Below are 19,463 nucleotides of genomic sequence, written 5' to 3' on the forward strand. Positions count from 1 at the left end.
AGATCGCGCGCGCGACCGCTTCCGGGAAAGTGCAAACGGATTTTTAAATCCGCGACGCGCATCGCGATTCAACATGGTGGCGATCAGCTGTCTTCTGTCACAATGACGTTCGCGACGAACGAGCGATAAAATTAATTAGCCCCCGATCGATGCGCGACGTGCACGCGTTACGGTTGATCGCGGTTCGAAAAGTCGGGGCTGGTCGGGGCCGCGCGACGGCAACGTGACACGTGTCGTCGTCTCAGCCCGTTTCCTCGTAGCTGCCGAAGGCGCACTACGCGACGCGACGCGCCTCGCTTGAAGTAAGCGGCGGGTGTACGCACAAAAAGCAATATGGTGACGGTCAGAGGATAGTCGTGAGCGCACACGGGGGATGTTTAATAATATTTATCATTGTCGGCAACGTGCATCGGTGAGCGCGAGTGATGAACTTGACGTGACCGAGAGCCTCTCGCTAGGCTAAAGAATCCAGCCACCATGTGCGATGTGTGCGTCGATTTTCACGATCTTCTGCTCTCCTGTAAGTGGATATTGGCACACAGTAGCGTTCCCCCCTCGACTCTTAACCTATCCGAGCGAATTCGTTCGCCAACGCTCGCCGACGGACTCCTCCTCGAGAAATCACCTCGGGGAAACGACGAACGGCCGTCGCCGACGCGACAAGCGCGTTCTCGCTCTCGCTCTCGAGACCTGCTCCCGCGAAACGTAACCAAGTAGAGTAGCGTCTTATAACCTTAATCGTCGGCGAGGCTTTTGTTCCAAGACTGCGAGGCCGAGACTGTCGTGATTCGGACGGCACGTTTCTACATCCCGTATCATCTTTCTGCGGAAATAAATCATTCTTTCTTGCAATCTTCCACCAAACGTTACAGCGATTTGATTTTTCGCCTTCAATTGTGACGCGAGTTTTCGAACGAAAGCGGGCCACGTTTTCTTAAGCCACGTGGATCGAACTTTCCCGACGAAGCTTCGCGTTGTTCGAGAACTTTCAGTTAGCATTGTCGAAAATCGCCCACTCGAGATTTTACAATTAGTTCCTTGATACTTTGAACAACGTTTGATGGCGCGTAAAACGTTTGTGATTTTTTAAAGTTTATTTCACATTTTTGTTGCGCGAAATCCATAAAGAAAAACGTGATTTCGCGAACGGTGTCTTAAATTTTTTTTTAGTTTAGATTTACCTTCTAGGTTCTAATATGGTATTTTTCTAGATGATGAGCGTTCATCGAAAGAACAAGATGCATTGGCGACGTTGTACATATCGGATGTCGACACGACAATGCACTATGTTAACCAGTGGATGCAGAGGTATATTAATCGATCTAATTGATAACTTTAATACCTTTTATATCTTTGTTTGTTAACCTTTTTGTGACGATTGAACTAAACAAGGACTGCTACTACGCTGTAAAATACTCCATAGTCTTTGGTCAGACTCTTCCTCATGCGCAAAGATGAAATTAATAATGCATAACACAATTGTATTATGTAAATTAACACGTTTGTTTAGAGTGTTATAAATAAGGCCAAGAAACTAGGGAAAGTTGTTCCAACAAGTTGTAATGAAAGTAATGCCTACAGTATCTCTACATATTTGTAATAAACTGGATTTTTATAGCAAAAATTTTATAATTATCTTTATCTTATACGTTGTTATTATAAACATGCTTAATCACGCAATGATTATTCTTACAATTATCTCTTCTTTTTTCTAGACAATGTATGTGCTGTTATCGCGAAATTAAAAATTTTGATCGATTTATAAGGCTAACTCAGAGCATTGTGCTCTGTACATTGCAACAGTTGCAAGCTATACAGCAAAATGAACAGCAGGGAGATGTCACTAAGGAGACGCCTAAGGATGGGAAGGATGAGGAAGAGAGAAGTAACAAGCGAAAATCCGCCGATAGCACGGAGCACGCACAAGTGGGAATTCAGGCGAAACAAATTTGGTCTCAGCACGATAAGGAAAAGTTGTTTCTTCTTCTTTCGAAAATTTTTTTACTCAACTTCCCTCTTTATATCGCTATGAAGCATGGCGGTGTAATCAACCCCTTAGCTCCTGTCAAGGTAAAACTTTTTTGTGTAGTTTATTCACTCATCTGCGTTCTAGATTGATCGATTGCTTTGTATCTTGCAGGACGAAGGTGGTTACTGCGAGCCACATGACCCCGAAGTACCGGCGCCTTTGATCCGCGCGGTATCTATATTTTGCCATCAAGGAGGCTTTAATTTGGTGTCTGCTTGTTTCGACATGGAAAGCACACTGCCCGTTACCCTTGCGCATTCTATGGTTGCGGTTATTTGTAATCTGAAACTTTGGTTAAACTATGCCAGTGTCATTCAACTGTTTATACCATTACGCAGTCGTGTTATGAAATATATGTGCCGTTTAGAGGACAAGGAATTGCGTACTCCGGCTGTTAGAACCATGGCAGGTATGTTTCCAAAGTTAAAAAATGTACATGTGCATTGTATTCTCGATTCGCGTTTACGAATATATAAACTAATTCTTAATTTCTATTTGAACATGATGTTTTTTGTGTATATTTAGATTTTATGTGGAGCGCGGTGAAGGATCCGATAGACTCCGTATTACCAAGTTTCGATCGTGATGGACTTGACTTGGCATTTAAATATTTTACTAGTACAACTCTGACTATGAGGCTGGCTGGCGTAGCTCAAATAAACGCTCACATTACTGCGTCTAATGAGCTCTGCAATAGCGAGACCGTTGCCGAAGTTGAGCAAGTTGGACACGCGCTTGCCGCTTGGTTGACTGAAAATAACATCATAGCTCATATATTCGGACCAAACTTACACGTAGAGGTTATTAAACAGAGTCACATCATATTAAGCTTTTTGGCTATGGAAGGTAGAATTACACCTTCGGACATGGACACCATGTGGCAAGCGGCGCAGTTGAAGCATTGCGGTCGTCCGGTTTACGATCTGTTGGCGCCTTTGGTCAAACATCTGGCTCCTACTCCCGTACTTCACTTGTACTCTTTGCTAGGCAAATTGGAACCTAAAGACCACACAGAACAGAGCTTGTTTTTAGCATCGGCTTTAATCAAGTTTATTTGGACATCCGGCCGCTCAGCTTATCCAAGAGGTCTGGTAATGAAAAATAGAGACATTTTAAGGAGTACCGGAAGTGGAGTCGGTGGAAGTAGTAGCAGCGATCCAAGTGGCATGGATGGTAGTAGCCCAGAGGACGACGAAGAGGAACCTAGTCCAACGCTATCTGACGGACCGTCACCTAGAAAACAACCTAGAGGCTACAGCAGCGATGGCGAAGGTATGTAAAACTTGTAAAAACATTCAATAAAATCTTGATTTCTTTGTTTACATCTTGTTGTACGCTTGTTGTAGGACATTATAAAGGAAAGAATCTGACAACCACCACCATCGAATCAAGTCTAAATGATATTGAAGGCCTGAATTCTGACAAGTTTGAATGTAATAGAGAATTGATCAAGGACTCCTCGACGAACGTCATTCGAGATGAGGTAAAGAGCAAGCAGAGCGGATCTGATGCTGAAGCAGACACGGAGAAGTCTAATACTGAGGAAATGTTTGTGCATGAAAAGAAGAAGCGAAAAATTCTGCGTAAGCGAAAGAGACCACAGAAGCGTTCTTTAAGTGCGGTTGAGAAAACCTTGGAAGATATCGTTGGTCAAGATGTTAACATGAAATCGAAGGATCTGCTTGTAGACGGAAAAAGTAGAACGGAAGATATGCTGAACAGTAGTCTAGACGCTTTGGCCTCCTTGGAAGAGCCGAAGAGCGTCGACGCGTTGGATCGCGTTAAGCAACAAGCGATGGCTTTAGATCCAAACGAACAACAGGTTCCAACCACGGCGGCTCTACTAAGACGTAACAAAAATAAATATATGTCTATAGTAGGATATAACGTGGATCGAGCAGCCGATTCGGCAGATAGTTCACACGACGAGGATGACAGTGATGTAGCGGGTGTGCTCGCTGCCACAGATGGCCCTGGAGCGGTGATATCTGAGCTTGCTGGTTTGGTGCATGCGTCTGGTCCTACATTTTTACCTTCGGGATTGGACGAGATGCTCTCTGACGAAGAGGGTTCGTACAGCAGCAGAATATCGAACAAAAGTGAAAAGAACATGGCTGACTTTGACGGCGAAGAGAGCGGTTGCGAAGAGGAATTAGCTCAATTAGCCGCGCGTCACCTAACTGCTATTCAAATGCAAGCTTATCATCCTCATCATTCGCACTCGGCCATGACGATTAGAAGATCGGTTTGTCAGCAGTCGCAAGTGCGAACCGCTCGACAAACGGCCACGAGATTGAGTTCGCAGTTTAATTTGGACACAGTTTGCAAGCCAGGTAATACGCTACTGTGGGATCTTCTTCAGGACGATAAGATAGGTCAGTTAGGGGAAGGCCTGGCCTTAGAAGCGGAAAAGGCACTATGTAATCTTCTGTGCTTCAACGTCGATCGCTTGATCCCGATGAAGTTTATAGAAGGCTGTTTGGAGAACTTGGCGACTAATCGCTCCGTGGTTGTATCTCTAAGATTATTGCCGAAATTGCTCGCGAGCTTCCAACAATTCGGTGCTATGGACGCGCACACGATTACGACCTGGGCCGATCGTGAGCGTGGCATGATGAAACATTTTTTTAACAATCTGAAAACTTATACCAGTACAGGACCGAAGAGCAATTTATATTCACATCAAACAGAGATACAAGTTAGATTACAATTTCTGTCATCAATCTTTTCGCCACTGGGTTCACCCGATTGCTTTCGCCTGAATCTAGAACAAGTGGATATATTGTGGCAATGCCTATCGCAGGATCCAGTCTGCGCTGATGAACTTTTCAGTTGGTTGCTCAGCCAGGCAAAGTCTACGGAGCAGCACGCTTTAGGGATGGACACGCTAAAACATCTGTGTATGCGCAAGTTACCGAGTCTACCGCCGGAAACCATCAGTATGACAGGCCTGAATCTGTTTCAACAATTGTGCAACTTGGCGCGCCTGGCCGCGGCGCACATGGACAGACCACTGAGAGATATAGATTCAGTGGGCATGGACTTCCTGTGGCGGATCGCTTTGAAAGCAAAAAGCACGGACGTCAGTATGGCAGCTATACAGTATCTCAACGGCTACTACATGTCACGACAGCTGACACAAGAGGCGGAATTTGTATCACAGTGCATGATGCATCTCGCTGCGGCCAGTGCCGATCTTGAAACTAACGAGGAGGCTAGTCTACGCTGCATACAGCGCGCCTTGCTCCTGCTGAGGACGCATTTGGAAGCCTTTCGGAAACGTTATGCCTATCATCTGCGTCGTTGGGTGCTGGAGGGCAGAAGTGCCGCCAGCCACGTAGCGATGAACACGTCTGAGAAAGGTCAACAATTAAGGATCTTTGTGCAGCCAGCTGGTATACCGGAGAAGACAAGTTTCACTCTTCTCAACACCGACTATGTAGCGGATTTACGGGCTGAAGTCGCTAAATGGTGGGACGATACGCAAAACACTCAAGAGAAATCAGCGGTTCCTGCGAATGTTGCTCAAAACGGTGGATCGGTTTTAGGATCGTTGCTTACCGACGGTCCCATCAGGATGATTACCCAAGGTCAGGAATTGACTATTGAATACGATGAGAAGACCTTGCAAGAGATGGGCTTTAAGGATGGGCAATTGGTATTTATTTCACCCGGTGCCAGTAGAGGTAACGGTAGCCGTTGCAGCAAACGAGACATGGATTCACCCTCGTTGTTACCACCTCCGCCTAGAGAGTCCTTGCCTACTTTGTTGTTACTTCGACCGCAGTATTTCGAGCAGCTGTTTACGCTTATGAGAACACTCAGCGCAATGAGAACAACCGTGAAGGGAGGCCAAGAAATTCCTCATACGAAGGCGCAGGTACTCTCGAGAAGAGTTTGGGACACGCTTACTTTGTTACCCACAAGTCCAACTTTGTTGCGAGGTTTCCAGAAACTCGGTGAGACTTCTCTTCAGGAATTACTTGATCCGGCAAGTCCGCAGAAGTTGATGTATTCGCTTTACATAGTCGAGTCTCTGAGTCGGCGAGGTGCAACGAATCAGCCATCGCCAAATAATCCTACCGTGTCGGCGACGACGCATGAAGGCGGTGGCGATGCAGACGACAATCATGATAATAAGGAAAAAGATTTGGCTTGGTCCACCCTGTTTGTGCAGTATGGTGGTCTCCGGCATCTTTTTGATATTTTTATGTCGGGTTGCTTGGAACAAGGAGATGGCAGCGAGTGGCAACAGGATTGTCTCGCCAGTCTGCTGAAGCAACTTTGTCACCTCGGCGTCGTAAAAGAAGAGAAAAAACGTAATAAAGCGGACAAACCGTTGCTGGTGCCTAGACTCAGCGAAGCGATGTTGAGAATGATGAACGTCGACACAGTGATGCCAAGGATAACGAGCATCCTAAACGATGCTTCGCTACCGCTCGATCCAAATCACTATAAAACGGGACTCTTTGGCCGATCTCAAGTGATACATTACACCATGGCACTATTAGTCTGCTGGGTGCACAGCGATCCAGCAGTCAGACAATATCTGTTCTTGTCGTCCGAGCCGTTTGGAAAAACGTGGCTGCGTAGACTGATATTGGAAGATCCTGAGCCGGCAGTGAGACGCGAGGTATGCACGGCTCTATACAGACTATGCCTGGGCAGTACTGGCGCGGAAGACGATAGCTCGGATCAGATGCCAGGACTGATCGTACCCATGTTAAATACCCTACTAGAACATCTCGTGATCGCCGAAGCTATGCAACCATCTCATCGCAAGCCAGATCTACCACTGCATTTACACACCGTTTTAGACGAAGGAAAGGAGCCTTATGGTCCAGCCTGCAAGGATTATTTTTGGTTGGTGTGTCGTTTGGTGGATTCCCTTCCAGAGGAGACAATTCGGGAAAGTTCGACGGATGACACTTCCGGCACAACGATCGATCTTGAGGCACTGGCCATCCGAGTGATCGACTCCGTGCTTGACAGAGAGCATCTGGAGACACGACATAACACGGTGGAGGATGACGCTCTGGTCGGGTTGATTAATCTCACGTGTAACATAATGACGCACAATCCACCCTGCAAGCAGGGTAAAATCGGTCAAAACTTGTTAGACCAGGTGTTCGATTTCCTGTTCGCCTTACCCAGCCCGCGAAGCAAGCATGTGCCCAAGTGTAAGAGCCAGGCATCCAGATCGGCAGCTTTTGATCTCTTAGTCGAGTTGGTGAAATCTGCACCCGACAATTACAGAATACTACACGAGAAGCTGCTCGCTCAGCACCGTCCCGGACCGCATTCCCCGTATCCGTGGGACTATTGGCCTCACGAGGATGGACGTTCGGATTGCGGCTATGTCGGCTTGACGAATCTGGGCGCGACATGTTACATGGCTAGTTGTATGCAGCATCTATACATGATGCCACAGGCGCGCGTTTCTATACTGGGCGCCGATTGCAGTCGTGCGAATAAGCACCAGTTGACCTTACGAGAGCTGCAGAGAATGTTCGCTTACTTGTTGGAATCGGAGAGAAAAGCATACAATCCGAGAAGCTTTTGTCGTGTATATACGATGAATCACGAGCCGCTCAATACCGGTGAGCAGAAAGACATGGCCGAATTTTTCATCGATCTTGTCTCCAAGTTGGAGGAAATGACGTCCGACTTAAAGACTCTGGTCAAAACACTGTTCTGCGGCGTGATATCCAATAATGTCGTCTCGCTTGATTGCGAGCACGTTAGCAGGACATTGGAGGAGTTCTATACTGTCCGATGCCAAGTGGCAGACATGCGGAATCTCTATGAGAGCTTGGACGAGGTCACGGTCAAAGATACGCTGGAGGGCGACAACATGTATACGTGCTCGCAATGCGGTAAAAAAGCGCGTGCTGAGAAGCGAGCCTGTTTCAAGAAGCTGCCGCATATATTGTGTTTTAATACGATGCGCTACACCTTTAACATGGGCACTATGCTAAAGGAGAAAGTCAACACACATTTTAGTTTTCCGCTTAGACTGGATATGTCCGGTTACGTGGAGAAGAAGCTCATGCCACAGCACTATCAGGACGAGAAGAAAGCGGCGTCCGAGAAGAGAAAGTCCGAGAATGATGGACATTCCAGGTAGAGATGTGCGAACTATTTGAATATGAATCGAATTTGAATCGAATCAGAATCGAATCAGGTAAGATTCGATTCGATTCGATTTAAGTTTGAATTTCTCTGATAATCTGAACTACTCGAAACTTTCGAATATAGATGGTTCGACTTTGAACCATATATATTGTTAATTTTATAAAATTATATTTTCCGTTAATAAGCAAAACAGTACGATTATGTTAATAGGTGCATTCAATGAGAGTGCATTCAGTATTACAACCGCTCACTGAGCGGCTAAGAAGCAGTCAAAAAGTTTATTTCTCATTTTTAATATGCCTTGTGACCTTATCAAATTGTAAGTAAAAGTTTGAATATACTTAAAAAAATAGTTCGAGGACTATCAGTATTGGAAAAATGCTATGAGTTATGAGTATTGATAATAAAATAAACTACATATTGTTTTATTTTAATTTTTATGTATGTAATTGAATAATGTTATTGGAGACTGCATTAGAGCATTTTAATAATTTATTTATGATTTTTCGCGAATTGTTTCAGTTACTGCGACATTAAAGTATATTGTATTAGTATATTAATATTTAAATGTTTTTTGCCTTAAAAAAATTTATATTATATAATCAATATTATTTTTCCACATCAAAATATTCTGTTATTATCTACGTGTTAAAATTTAATCTAATAATAATTATATTGTTAATTAAAAATTATATTTCAACGATTCGAGATTTCATTTGATTCGATTCACTTCGATTCGGATGAAATTTTGTCGATTCGATCCGAATTCGAAGAAGGAAATGAAATTTCGACTCGATTCGATTTGACATAAAAATTCTTGATTCGCACATCTCTAATTCCAGATTACTGGTGGACGATGTAGAGGAGGAAGAAGAGCATTATCAGTACGATTTGATCGGCGTGACCGTTCATACGGGAACGGCGGACGGCGGACATTATTATAGTTTCATCCGGGATCGCACGTCTCCCAACAAGGACAAGTGGTTCCTGTTCAATGATGCCGAGGTCAAACCGTTCGATCCGAATCAGATCGCGGCCGAGTGTTTCGGCGGTGAGATGACCAGCAAGACGTACGATTCGGTGACGGACAAATTCATGGATTTTAGCTTCGAAAAAACCAACTCAGCATACATGTTGTTTTATGAATGGTGCGCCGATCCCGGCGAACAAGCGAAAGAAGAAGAGGCGACCGTCTCGAGTCCAGTCACCGACAGTGCCGATGGTAATACCGGGCGATCCTCGTCGTTTTCACTGGTGCGCAACAATATGAACAAATTGCCGGTGCTGGAACTCAACAAGGAGCTCGAAGACTGGATTTGGCAGGACAACATGCACTTTCTACAAGATAAGAACATATTCGAACACACGTATTTCGGGTTTATGTGGCAGGTATGCGGCTACATACCACAGACGTTACTCTCGGTCCAACCAGATATCACGGAGATGTCCGCGGAGTTATCCACGTCCTTCTTCATGGAGACGTTCATACATGCCAAGGAGAAGCCGACGATGGTGCAATGGGTGGAATTGTTGACGAAACAGTTTAACGGCTCGGCCGGGGCGTGCGCGAGATTCCTCGAGCGGATGGCCGGCGACTCGTGGTGGCCTATTCAGATTCTAGTCAAGTGCCCTAATCAGATGGTCAGGCAGATGTTTCAACGACTATGCATTCATGTGATTCAAAGATTACGTGCTACACAGGCACCCCTGTACCTTCTCTGCGACGAAGAGAACGACGTCAACACCGTCGGCACCCGATCCTGCGTCACGCGTTTCGTCAGGATGCTATTGTCGCTCATGGAACACGCCAAGCAGCATCTTAAGCATCTCACCGAGTACTTCAGCTTCTTGTACGAATTTAGCAAGATGGGTGACGACGAGGCTATTTTCCTAATCAGAGTGCAGGCCATCTCTACGATGGTGAATTTTTATCTTGGGCATAAGACACACGAATTCGTCGACGCGGTTAGCGAGGAGGAAGAAGAGGAGGAAATCGTGACCGTGCCTTCGGAAAAGCTCCGACCCGCTTCGCTGGACAAGATGATTACGCTAATAGCGTACCTGGTCGAACGCAGTAGAGGGCAAGATCACAGATTGGCGTTGTCGCCGTCGGACCTAAGTGCCGTAGCGGGCGGCAAAGGCTTCCCTTTTCTGTATCAGCAGACGCGAGACGTTATAAATCTCACTCAGACGAGGAATTTGATTCAGTCGTTATGCCGTTGGAACGACAGATTGGCGATACACGTTGTCACGATGATATTTCAGGCGATAATGAAGCATACCGACGTATGCCAGCCGTTCTTCAAATTGTTAACGTTACTGACGGAAAGTTCGGGGTTGAGTGGATTGCCTTGCATGACTCAATTGATTCTCGGTAGAGTCTGGGAAGCGGCGAGAGTCGCTCCACACGGTGCGCTCGAGTGGCTAGCTCTCGCAGTCACGAGAAGCAAACTGGCACACGCTTGGGTCCTGCAAGAGCTCAACACGTGGCTGCAGCATTACCTTCTCGAGCACTCCAATCAAAGAGTACGCTCGGCCGCCGCCTTTCTGTTGGTATCGTTAGTTCCATCTACACATTTTAGACAGGGCTACCGTAGCGCCCATCGCCTCGGTCTAGGCTGCAATGCGTCGAGAGAACTTCAATTGTCGCCCGAAGCAACGTTGATACTGCATCAGATATATACGGCACTCTTAAGACTGCTTCAGCCTGCGCGACATTACATCGACATACAAACTCATGGTACAATGAAGCTCACTGCCTATTTTGCATTGCTCACATACTGCGTAGTCTCTAAGACCGAAAAATTAATGGTGAGTAAATTAGTACACACAATAGACTTGTTGCTTCAGCAAGAGAGATAAATCTAATGATATGCTTATTTTGCAGTTTGGCCAATATCTTAACGATCTATGGACACTTTTCCATCCGAAACTTTCGGAACCAAGCATTCCGGTGCATCATAATAAGCAAGCGGTACTTTTGTTCTGGTATCATGTCTGCTCCGATTGTCCAGAGAACGTCGCTATGATACTTCACAATCCGCACATAACTAAAAATATAGCATTTAATTACATATTGTGAGCGTTACATTTGTCTTTCACGCTCTTTGTATTTCTTTGCATATCACACAAGAACTTCAATTTTAAAAATTACATTATTTGTATGAGAATAATATGCAGTAGCGATATAAGACATTATCTCTAGTCTGCATATTATCTCTAAAGATTGTGATCAAATGCAAAGAGTTAATATTGTCCAACATAAAAATGCTTGTTGTTTCTAATGTGTACTCTTTTATTGTTTTTAGAGCTGATCACGAAGACCAAGATGTCGTGTTGTTTAATAGAGTTATGCTACCCGCGTACTATGGTCTTTTGAGACTCTGTTGTCAACAATCGCGTACTTTTACGAGACAATTAGCTGCGCATCAGAATATTCAATGGGCTTTTAAAAACATTACTCCCCATCCTACTCAGTATTCGACTGTAAGCTTTTCGTAAATTTAAGCTTTGCATCAGAGATGAGCATTATTCGTGTATAAATTTCCGATTCATTAATTTTATTCTGCCTTTAAATGATATTATTTCTTTTTTTCTATACAGGCAGTGGATGAATTATTTAAATTGATGCAATTGTTAGTCGCGAGACATCCTGATCAAACGGAACAGGAAGAGGCAGAGATCGCGTCATTCAGAAGGGGTACGCTGTCTTCTTATTTGCAAGGACTCGACGGTCGTTCATGTTGGGCAACTCTCATTTCTGCTTTTCGGTAAAATATCAATGACTATTTTAATTACGGTGAACATTAAAAGACGAATAATATATTTAAATATATTCTGGACAAAATGTTGATTTAATATATACATAAAAATAATATATATAAATGGGAAAAAAACAAATGTAACGGCTATATGCTCTTTTTTTCCTCAGAATTCTCATCGAGTCGGATGACGATCGTTTGTACGTTGTCTACAACGGCGGCTTAAGCATGGCTCTCGAAGCGTTTCATATGCTACATATCATGTATCACGAAGCGACAGCGTGCCACGTTGCCGGCGATCTGGCCGAGTTGATCGCTATTATCGTCGAACTCGTGCGATGCGTTCGTACCGCGAGAGACGGGCCGGACGCTAGAAACATTTTGGCTAACTGCAAGGAATGGCCCGATGCCCTGCGTAAACTGGCAACGCTACTGAACACGTATAACCCGCCGGACATGAGAAATCTGGCTATAGACCTTTTGAAAGAGCTCGTCATGCTCGTTCCTGCCGAAGCAATATTGATTCTAGCACCGTTGCTCTCACACTGCCACGCAGCTCTTCAAGAGTCCCATGCCGCTGTCCCACCCGGGCCGTACCTCCCGAGAAGATCTACTCCGCCTGGAAAGATGCCTACGAGACCCGCTAGGCCGATGGTGCAAATGGCGGTACCTCACTCTCAGCTGGAGGCATCGAAGGGAGTAGACCCGGAGTATGACAGCGCTCTGCTTGAATTTTACTTACCTTATCACGAGCTGATAGACGTAATGTGCAGATTAGCGATTAATAACGATTGCATGACGGATTCGTTGGTGAATTTGAGCGCTATGCTTGGATTTGAAGGTGAGTACGATACGAGGTGATCGTAATCGTGATTGTGATCCGTCGAATCCTGACTTATCTTATGTTTGCAGGTGTACCTTTGCACTTGGCTCTGTTTCCCAGGCTGTGGTTGGACGTACACGCCGCTACGCACATAGACAGAAAGCACATCGCGTCTCTTCTTTGTTCTTCCTACACGGTGGATTACGTGGACGCCGTGCTGTTGGACGAAAGATCGTCGTTGGGAGTACCGGCGATCCATGCCTTCCTCAAAACCTTCTTTCCGAAACTGGCCAATCACGTGTTGACCGAGCAAACATGTTTACTCATCGACAATCTGGTCAGTTCGCTGACGACGATGGTGGAGGCAGTGGACGTTGAGGCGTCAGCGCACAGACTGACCGGTGACTTGCGCGCCTTGGCTCTCGTTTATAGCAGTAGCACGAGATTGAAACCGCCCTCCAGTCTGCTACCGGCTCTAGAAACCCTGTTGTCACGAACTCGGACTATTACGGTGAAGGAGAGTCGTTCGTCGCCGGAAATGGAAACGCCCTCCAAAAGACGAAAGTTGTGCAGCGACAGTGAGCCGGCAGACGGGAATCTATGTGCGCCAATCAAGGATATCGACACGGAGAACAACATTTCTGAAACAGAGATGGACAAGGCGGACGCGGCAAACGATACGATGTCTTCCGATTCCGGGGACGATAAGGTCGCCGCCACCGCCAGGCACAAATCAGGCAACGTTCAGGCGGAGGCTATCGCCACTAGCATTAGTGACGCTGTGTCGCCACCGAGTTTGGTCACCACTGCTAACAGTTGTACAAATCAGTTGCGTTGCTCGTTGACCAACATCTCGTGGCTCGAAATGCTGGAGAAGACCATCGTCGATCTTCAAACGATCGTACAAGTGCAAAGCAAGAATAATTAATTGGTGGAGAACGCAAGCGGGGGGGCTCTCTAGACAGCGTAACGTACGGAATAACGACCAATTCTACGACCTGTAAACTGCATGTGATCCTTTACGCCGATAGAATTTAACGGTGTGTCTTCTGCGCTCCTTCGAAATCGGATATAACTTAGTACATATTGTATCGTATGTATGTATCTTGAAACCGCGATTTACTTTCCAAATATAGGAGAATAAGATATTTTCGTTACTCGACATAAGTTACATTCGAATATGAAGTCGGGGAGTCGCGTATCGCTGTCGTATCTGGACTGAATAATTTTCTCATCTAAACGTTCGTTAGTGCTGTGAGATAGAATTACTCGTCTCTCCTGACATAAATACGATGCGCGTACTTAACGTGCAATAACGTCGTAAACCATCCAGTATTCGGAAAGCGCAATTGTGTGGCTTTATTAAATCCTAGGAGACTTTTAAACATGCTATATCTCTCAGAAAACTTTGTTGACACTGCTGATTATTTCGACGATTTTGTGCTATACTTGTGTACGAAAGGAATCACAGGGTTTTAAGAAATTATTAAAGTAAACAAATAAGAGAGCACGTTCGATGGCTGGTAGAAAATTTTTTTACGTGCTCGTTTCTGATATGCTCGCTCTTTTGTTCATTTTAATATAATACAATGGTTACGTTTGAAAATTTTATTCGGGTGCACACCGCGTCGTTCTATCTTCGTTACTTACTAAAAATTGAACAAGGACAGAACGCCACACTGATATTCACTCGAGTGAAGTTTTCGAACTCAGCCAATGAAGTTGACATATGTATATATCGCGATAAATCAATATTCCATGAAATATCAGTTTTAGACAGAAATGTCTCTCGACAATTGCGGTATATCGAAATTTTTACTTTAAACATTATTTTCTACAACTGATATTTTAATATCAAGCTGTCGTATTTTACGTATCTCAACCGATGTACTTCTGTTATTCTTAGGCTGCGTTCGGGGAGCGCGCTATTAGCGCTATTTGCTTATTCTATCCTTGTTCTACACTTGATGAGCGATAAAGATAGAATGATGCAATAGCGCTAATAGCGCGCTCCCCGAAAGCAGCCTTTGTCAATAATAGTGTCAGAGAAAATTACTTTGTTAAATCCTCGTTTATTAATCCGAGCTGTTTCGCTTCTGATGCAAGAAGTGTTTCTGTTTATGCGCAATTAAGGCTCCTGGGTACTCGTCGCGCGGCCATGTTGGAATGTGAGAAAGAAGCGAGAAATGACACGTTGAAAATTCTTGCGTAGTATTTCCAAATAAAAAGATATTTGCTTAAAGTAACACTACAGATCATTTCAGCACACTTCGAAAATACTCTGAGTTGAAGTTAAGTCTACCCCTTTCCCTTGACAGTTAATAAACAGCCGTAAAATGAATGTGATACGATGCAGGCTTGTGCCTGTGGGTGTGTGAATGTAATACGAAATCTAGTCATGCGCCTGCGCACAAGCCTGCATCGTATCACATTCATTTTACGGCTGTTTATTAACTGTCAAGGGAAAGGGGTAGACTTAACTTCAACTCGGAGTATTTTCGAAGTGTGCTGAAATGATCTGTAGTGTTACTTTAAGCAAATATCTTTTTATTTGGAAATACTACGCAAGAATTCTCAACGTGTCAATTCTCAACATTTCTCGCTTCTAACGTCACATCTCATGAGATGTCGGGAAAGAGCCCAGGAGCCTTAAGGGCTCAGTCACAATGAGAAAAATAAGGAATAAGATAAAGGAATAAGGAATAAGGGAATGTCGCATCTCACTTCAGTACATGTACATTAAAGTGAGATGCAACATGCTTTATTCCTTATTCCTTTATCTTATTCCTTATTTTTCTCATTGTGACTGAGCCTTAATCGTACGCGTTAGGAAAGAGAGATAAACGAGAGAGTTAATTAACGCATACGAATGATTATGATTAGATTGAACTTGATACAGTACTTGATCCATACCGAAGAAATCTATGATTCGTATAGAGAGCATTAGAACTTTCAAGTTCTTAGCGAATTGATAACATAAGATTATAATGGGATTTTCTAGTGTATTTATTTATTTTCGACATGGCGCCAATCTCGGTGGTGATACCGTGTTGACTGTCGTCTTCACTTCGATCGCTATTCGCACCGTCTACTACTTATGCTAACAACAAGCTAAAAATCGTCGTAGGTAGACGCAACCAATTGTTGTTGCAACCGATTGCAACTTTTCTACAGTCACGGCCGACTTTCTCGAAATTAAAGACATCTCACACTCACATCACGAATGAACAATCAATCGTGAAACGCTTCCACTAAGTGCTAAACATTCAAGCTAACATATCTATCTGCGATTGAAAATACACTGCGGCCACATTCAGCATGTAGCGTTTTCAAAATCGTCGAGCTTGCCGATTAAAATGGTACTAAGATAGCACCTCGTCCAATCGTGGTTCCTGATTCTTCATTGCATTCATTGGATTGTGACGGCAAAAGCGAGAAATTGTGTTAATCACATATCATTCGACCGTTATATTTTACAAGAATGTACTGATTTCCGTAATCCACAATCATACAAATGAGGCCAATAATATGTATAAATCGTTTTTGTCATCTCTAAAAGGCTATAGCTACAAAAAACATTTTTCACATGTATTTATTTTCTTTACTTGTATATTTCTTTACGATAAACAATAAGCGAGGTCTTGGGAAGAAGAAACGTACTAAAAATGTAATAATAAAATATTTCTGAAATAGATACGCTATACGTTTGAGGTAAATTTGGTTCTATTTTTTTCCGCTTATCATAATTAATAGGTTTTATAGTCCTGTGACAGTCCGACGCGGATTAGCTGTAAAAATTCAGCAGAATTCGCGTTCGACGGATTCTGCTCGATCCCTTTAAACCAAGTCTCGTGGGCAGGTAGAGCGGGTTAAACTGAATCAAAAAGTCCTTTACCATAAGTTGAGAAACTTACAAAACGGTAAAGAGGATTCAATTTAACCCGCTCTATCTGCCCACAAGACGTGATCCACTTATTACCTAACACCTTGTATATACCGATATTCACAAGCTCCGTCATTATAGAGTACAAATTTTATTTTATTTACTATCCAATGATGATTAAGGAGATGATTAAGATTCTGGTGTATTTTGACGTCATCAAATGCGAATAAAAAAGTTGATTTATCTCGATTACTAGGGTAGGAAAAAGATTGACGTAATTTCTCGCTTGTGACGTTATAATCATCGTAATATCGTACGTGGTATGACTGCAAGCTTATCAGGATCAGTCAGGAATTTGAAAAAAAAAAACTCACGGAGAAGGTATTATGTGGATACAGACACCCTGATTGAACTCGGCGTTATCAAGGCCGGATACGACGAACCATAGGTATTACAAACGTTATTTTCACAATCATTCTCTGTCTAACGTTGTAATAAAAAGAATTTTAATGCTTTCGTAGGACGTATTCGTGATACATACCAATTGTACTGATACAATTTGATTCCAACGGCCAAGCTTAATTTAAAATTTGATAAAAATTTATTATGACTTGAGCTCTAGATCAGCTAGGGTTTAAGCCTCAAAACCTCATCTCACAATTAGTAATTATCCCGTGCGACATAGGTATTTTCGATTCGGTGTCGCCGGTTTGGTAACAATAAAACACCGGCGAATTGGCAGAAAACCTTTCCCGCATTAATATCAACGCTCTCGTTATCTAGATATGTTTCGTAAGTGATCCTGAGCATGCCGTTCATGATCGAGGACACGGACGCACGACGATCGATAGGCAAACGCTTCTCCGCTTGACGCAATGTATAGCTATCTTTTAATGTCGCTACATTTCGATATGTATGTACTTGTAACGGAAATGAAGAAGAAATCGAAGGAATGCTGGCTCTCAGGGTTGGGCGTTTACGCATAAAATATAATAATCTACATCTACATGTATACAATGTATAAAAATTATTATGTTTAACGTGTCATGTAAACAATGAGTAATTCATTGATCACCGAACATTCATATTTTGTCAGAAATATCGAAAATTTATGTTTTGTTTGCAATCTTATTTTCAGTCATTATTTAGTTTAGACACAATTTTTAGCATCCTACGAAAAATTAACAGATCAGATCAGCGTAAATAATAATATTTCTATATTAGTATTACTACGTTTACGCGAGCGTTACTTCTGTAGTAACTTACGATAATTTCTTCGCGTAAACGGGATTTTCCTTCGCGTAAACGGGATTTTGTAGTAACTTACGATAATTTACTCCGCGTAAACGGGTGAATTATCATAAGTTACTACAGAAGTAACGCTCGCGTAAACGTAGTATATATCATATATCTTTTATATCTCTCACTGTACAGTTAATATAGTAATAAATAAATTACAACTAAAAACGCATCTAATTTAACCTAGTTCAATTAACTGATTGATTAATTGATTTTTAACTATATTTTCACAAACAGTTCTAAAAAAAATAAAACTATTTTTTATTTTTTTATGACTGTGAAAATACAGTTTAAAAAATCAATTAATCAATCATTAATTTATAATAATTTACATTGCTTATATTGTTTACATGGAAAATTAAGGTTCGCGTGAACATAACGTAAATAATCAATGTAGATGTGATGTAATCTTGAAATTTACGGCACAACCGTGGCTCTCTCTCTCTCTCTCTCTCTCTCTCTCTCTCTCTCTCTCTCTCTCTCTCTCTCTCTCTCTCTCTCTCTCACGCTCTCTGTCTCTGTTTGTCTCTGACTCTCCCCAGACGATGCGATCACTTTTACCATTTTGTATATTCGACAATCGATCTAAATGTGTCACATGTACTGACCGGCAGGAATGCCTGGACATTTTGATATGTATATGACATATATGTACATGTATATGTATTATGTCCAGGCATTAATTCCTGCCGGTAGAGTGTACATACGAACTCGTATGTGATGAGCTTTTAGTCGTGGCACGCGATCGTGTAATTAACATCGTTTATTCTCTCTTACAATTAGTCTCCTGTACGTTTCTTACGTTTAAGATTAAGGAGAGGTTGGTTGCTCAAATCACATTAGATAAGAATTATTTCAAATTTATGGAGGATATTCGCCTATTACTACGACGTTTACGCGAGCGTTACTTCTGTAGTAACTTACGATAAATCACTCGTTTACGCGAAGTAAATTATCGTAAGTTACTACAAAATCCCGTTTACGCGAAGGAATTATCGTAAGTTTACTACAGAAGTAACGCTTGCGTAAACGTAGTATGAGGAATCAGGAATAAAGCTATGGTGTAGCATTGATACACGGCTTCTGATAGGTTAAAAAATGTAGGGGAGACCGGGGCCTAACCGTCGCCGGGGTTGAACCGTCAAATCAAATATCTCGGAACCTGTATATTGTGCGAACTCGCTATTAACATTGTAAACGCTGCTTATGGTACCCATGTGACCAACGGAGTTTCGGCAGGTTAACTGCCGTGTTATGATTTTTACGAGGGCAAACGTGTTTTCGGAAGGTGAAAGTTACATTTTCTGCGCGTGGAAATTTTGTAATATCTGCAATAATATTTGCTCTCCAAATCTCGAGGTACGTGATTATAAAGAGTAATGCATGCTGAACACGAATCCAGTGTAGTTTTTTCATTATCGTTGATGTCTAATATTTCGTGGGCGATCAAACCTGAAACTTGTGTTTGGGGTTAATCCGTCAGTAAGCAGTCCGGGTGCATTTCCAAGGCATTTCCGGGCATTTCCAGGCTCA

General features: G+C 43.1%; 1 protein-coding gene across 1 annotated transcript; it reads left to right on the forward strand.

Annotated features, from left to right (window-relative positions):
* Positions 1–31: 31 nt before the first annotated feature.
* Puf (ubiquitinyl hydrolase 1 puf) lies at positions 32–18,098 on the forward strand. Its single transcript, XM_071717655.1, has 12 exons — positions 32–520; positions 1,212–1,308; positions 1,716–2,070; positions 2,141–2,438; positions 2,555–3,301; positions 3,376–8,152; positions 9,007–10,975; positions 11,052–11,242; positions 11,473–11,650; positions 11,768–11,934; positions 12,096–12,766; positions 12,838–18,098. Exons 1-12 carry the CDS (start codon positions 478–480, stop codon positions 13,674–13,676), a joined length of 10,332 nt encoding a protein of 3,443 aa, XP_071573756.1. The 5' UTR covers positions 32–477; the 3' UTR covers positions 13,677–18,098.
* Positions 18,099–19,463: the final 1,365 nt, after the last annotated feature.

This window comes from Temnothorax nylanderi, unplaced genomic scaffold (genome assembly GCF_030848795.1).
Source record: "Temnothorax nylanderi isolate EJ_2023f unplaced genomic scaffold, tnyl_v1.0 TNYL_tig0221_pilon, whole genome shotgun sequence".
NCBI lineage: Eukaryota > Metazoa > Arthropoda > Insecta > Hymenoptera > Formicidae > Temnothorax > Temnothorax nylanderi.

Excerpts from the sequence above, each read along its gene's own strand:
- Puf (XM_071717655.1), top strand. The coding sequence starts at position 478 with ATGTGCGATGTGTGCGTCGATTTTCACGATCTTCTGCTCTCCT. Across the intron at positions 2,071-2,140 it reads ACCCCTTAGCTCCTGTCAAG|GACGAAGGTGGTTACTGCGA; the intron begins GTAAAACTTTTT and ends TGTATCTTGCAG. Across the intron at positions 11,243-11,472 it reads ATAGCATTTAATTACATATT|AGCTGATCACGAAGACCAAG; the intron begins GTGAGCGTTACA and ends TATTGTTTTTAG.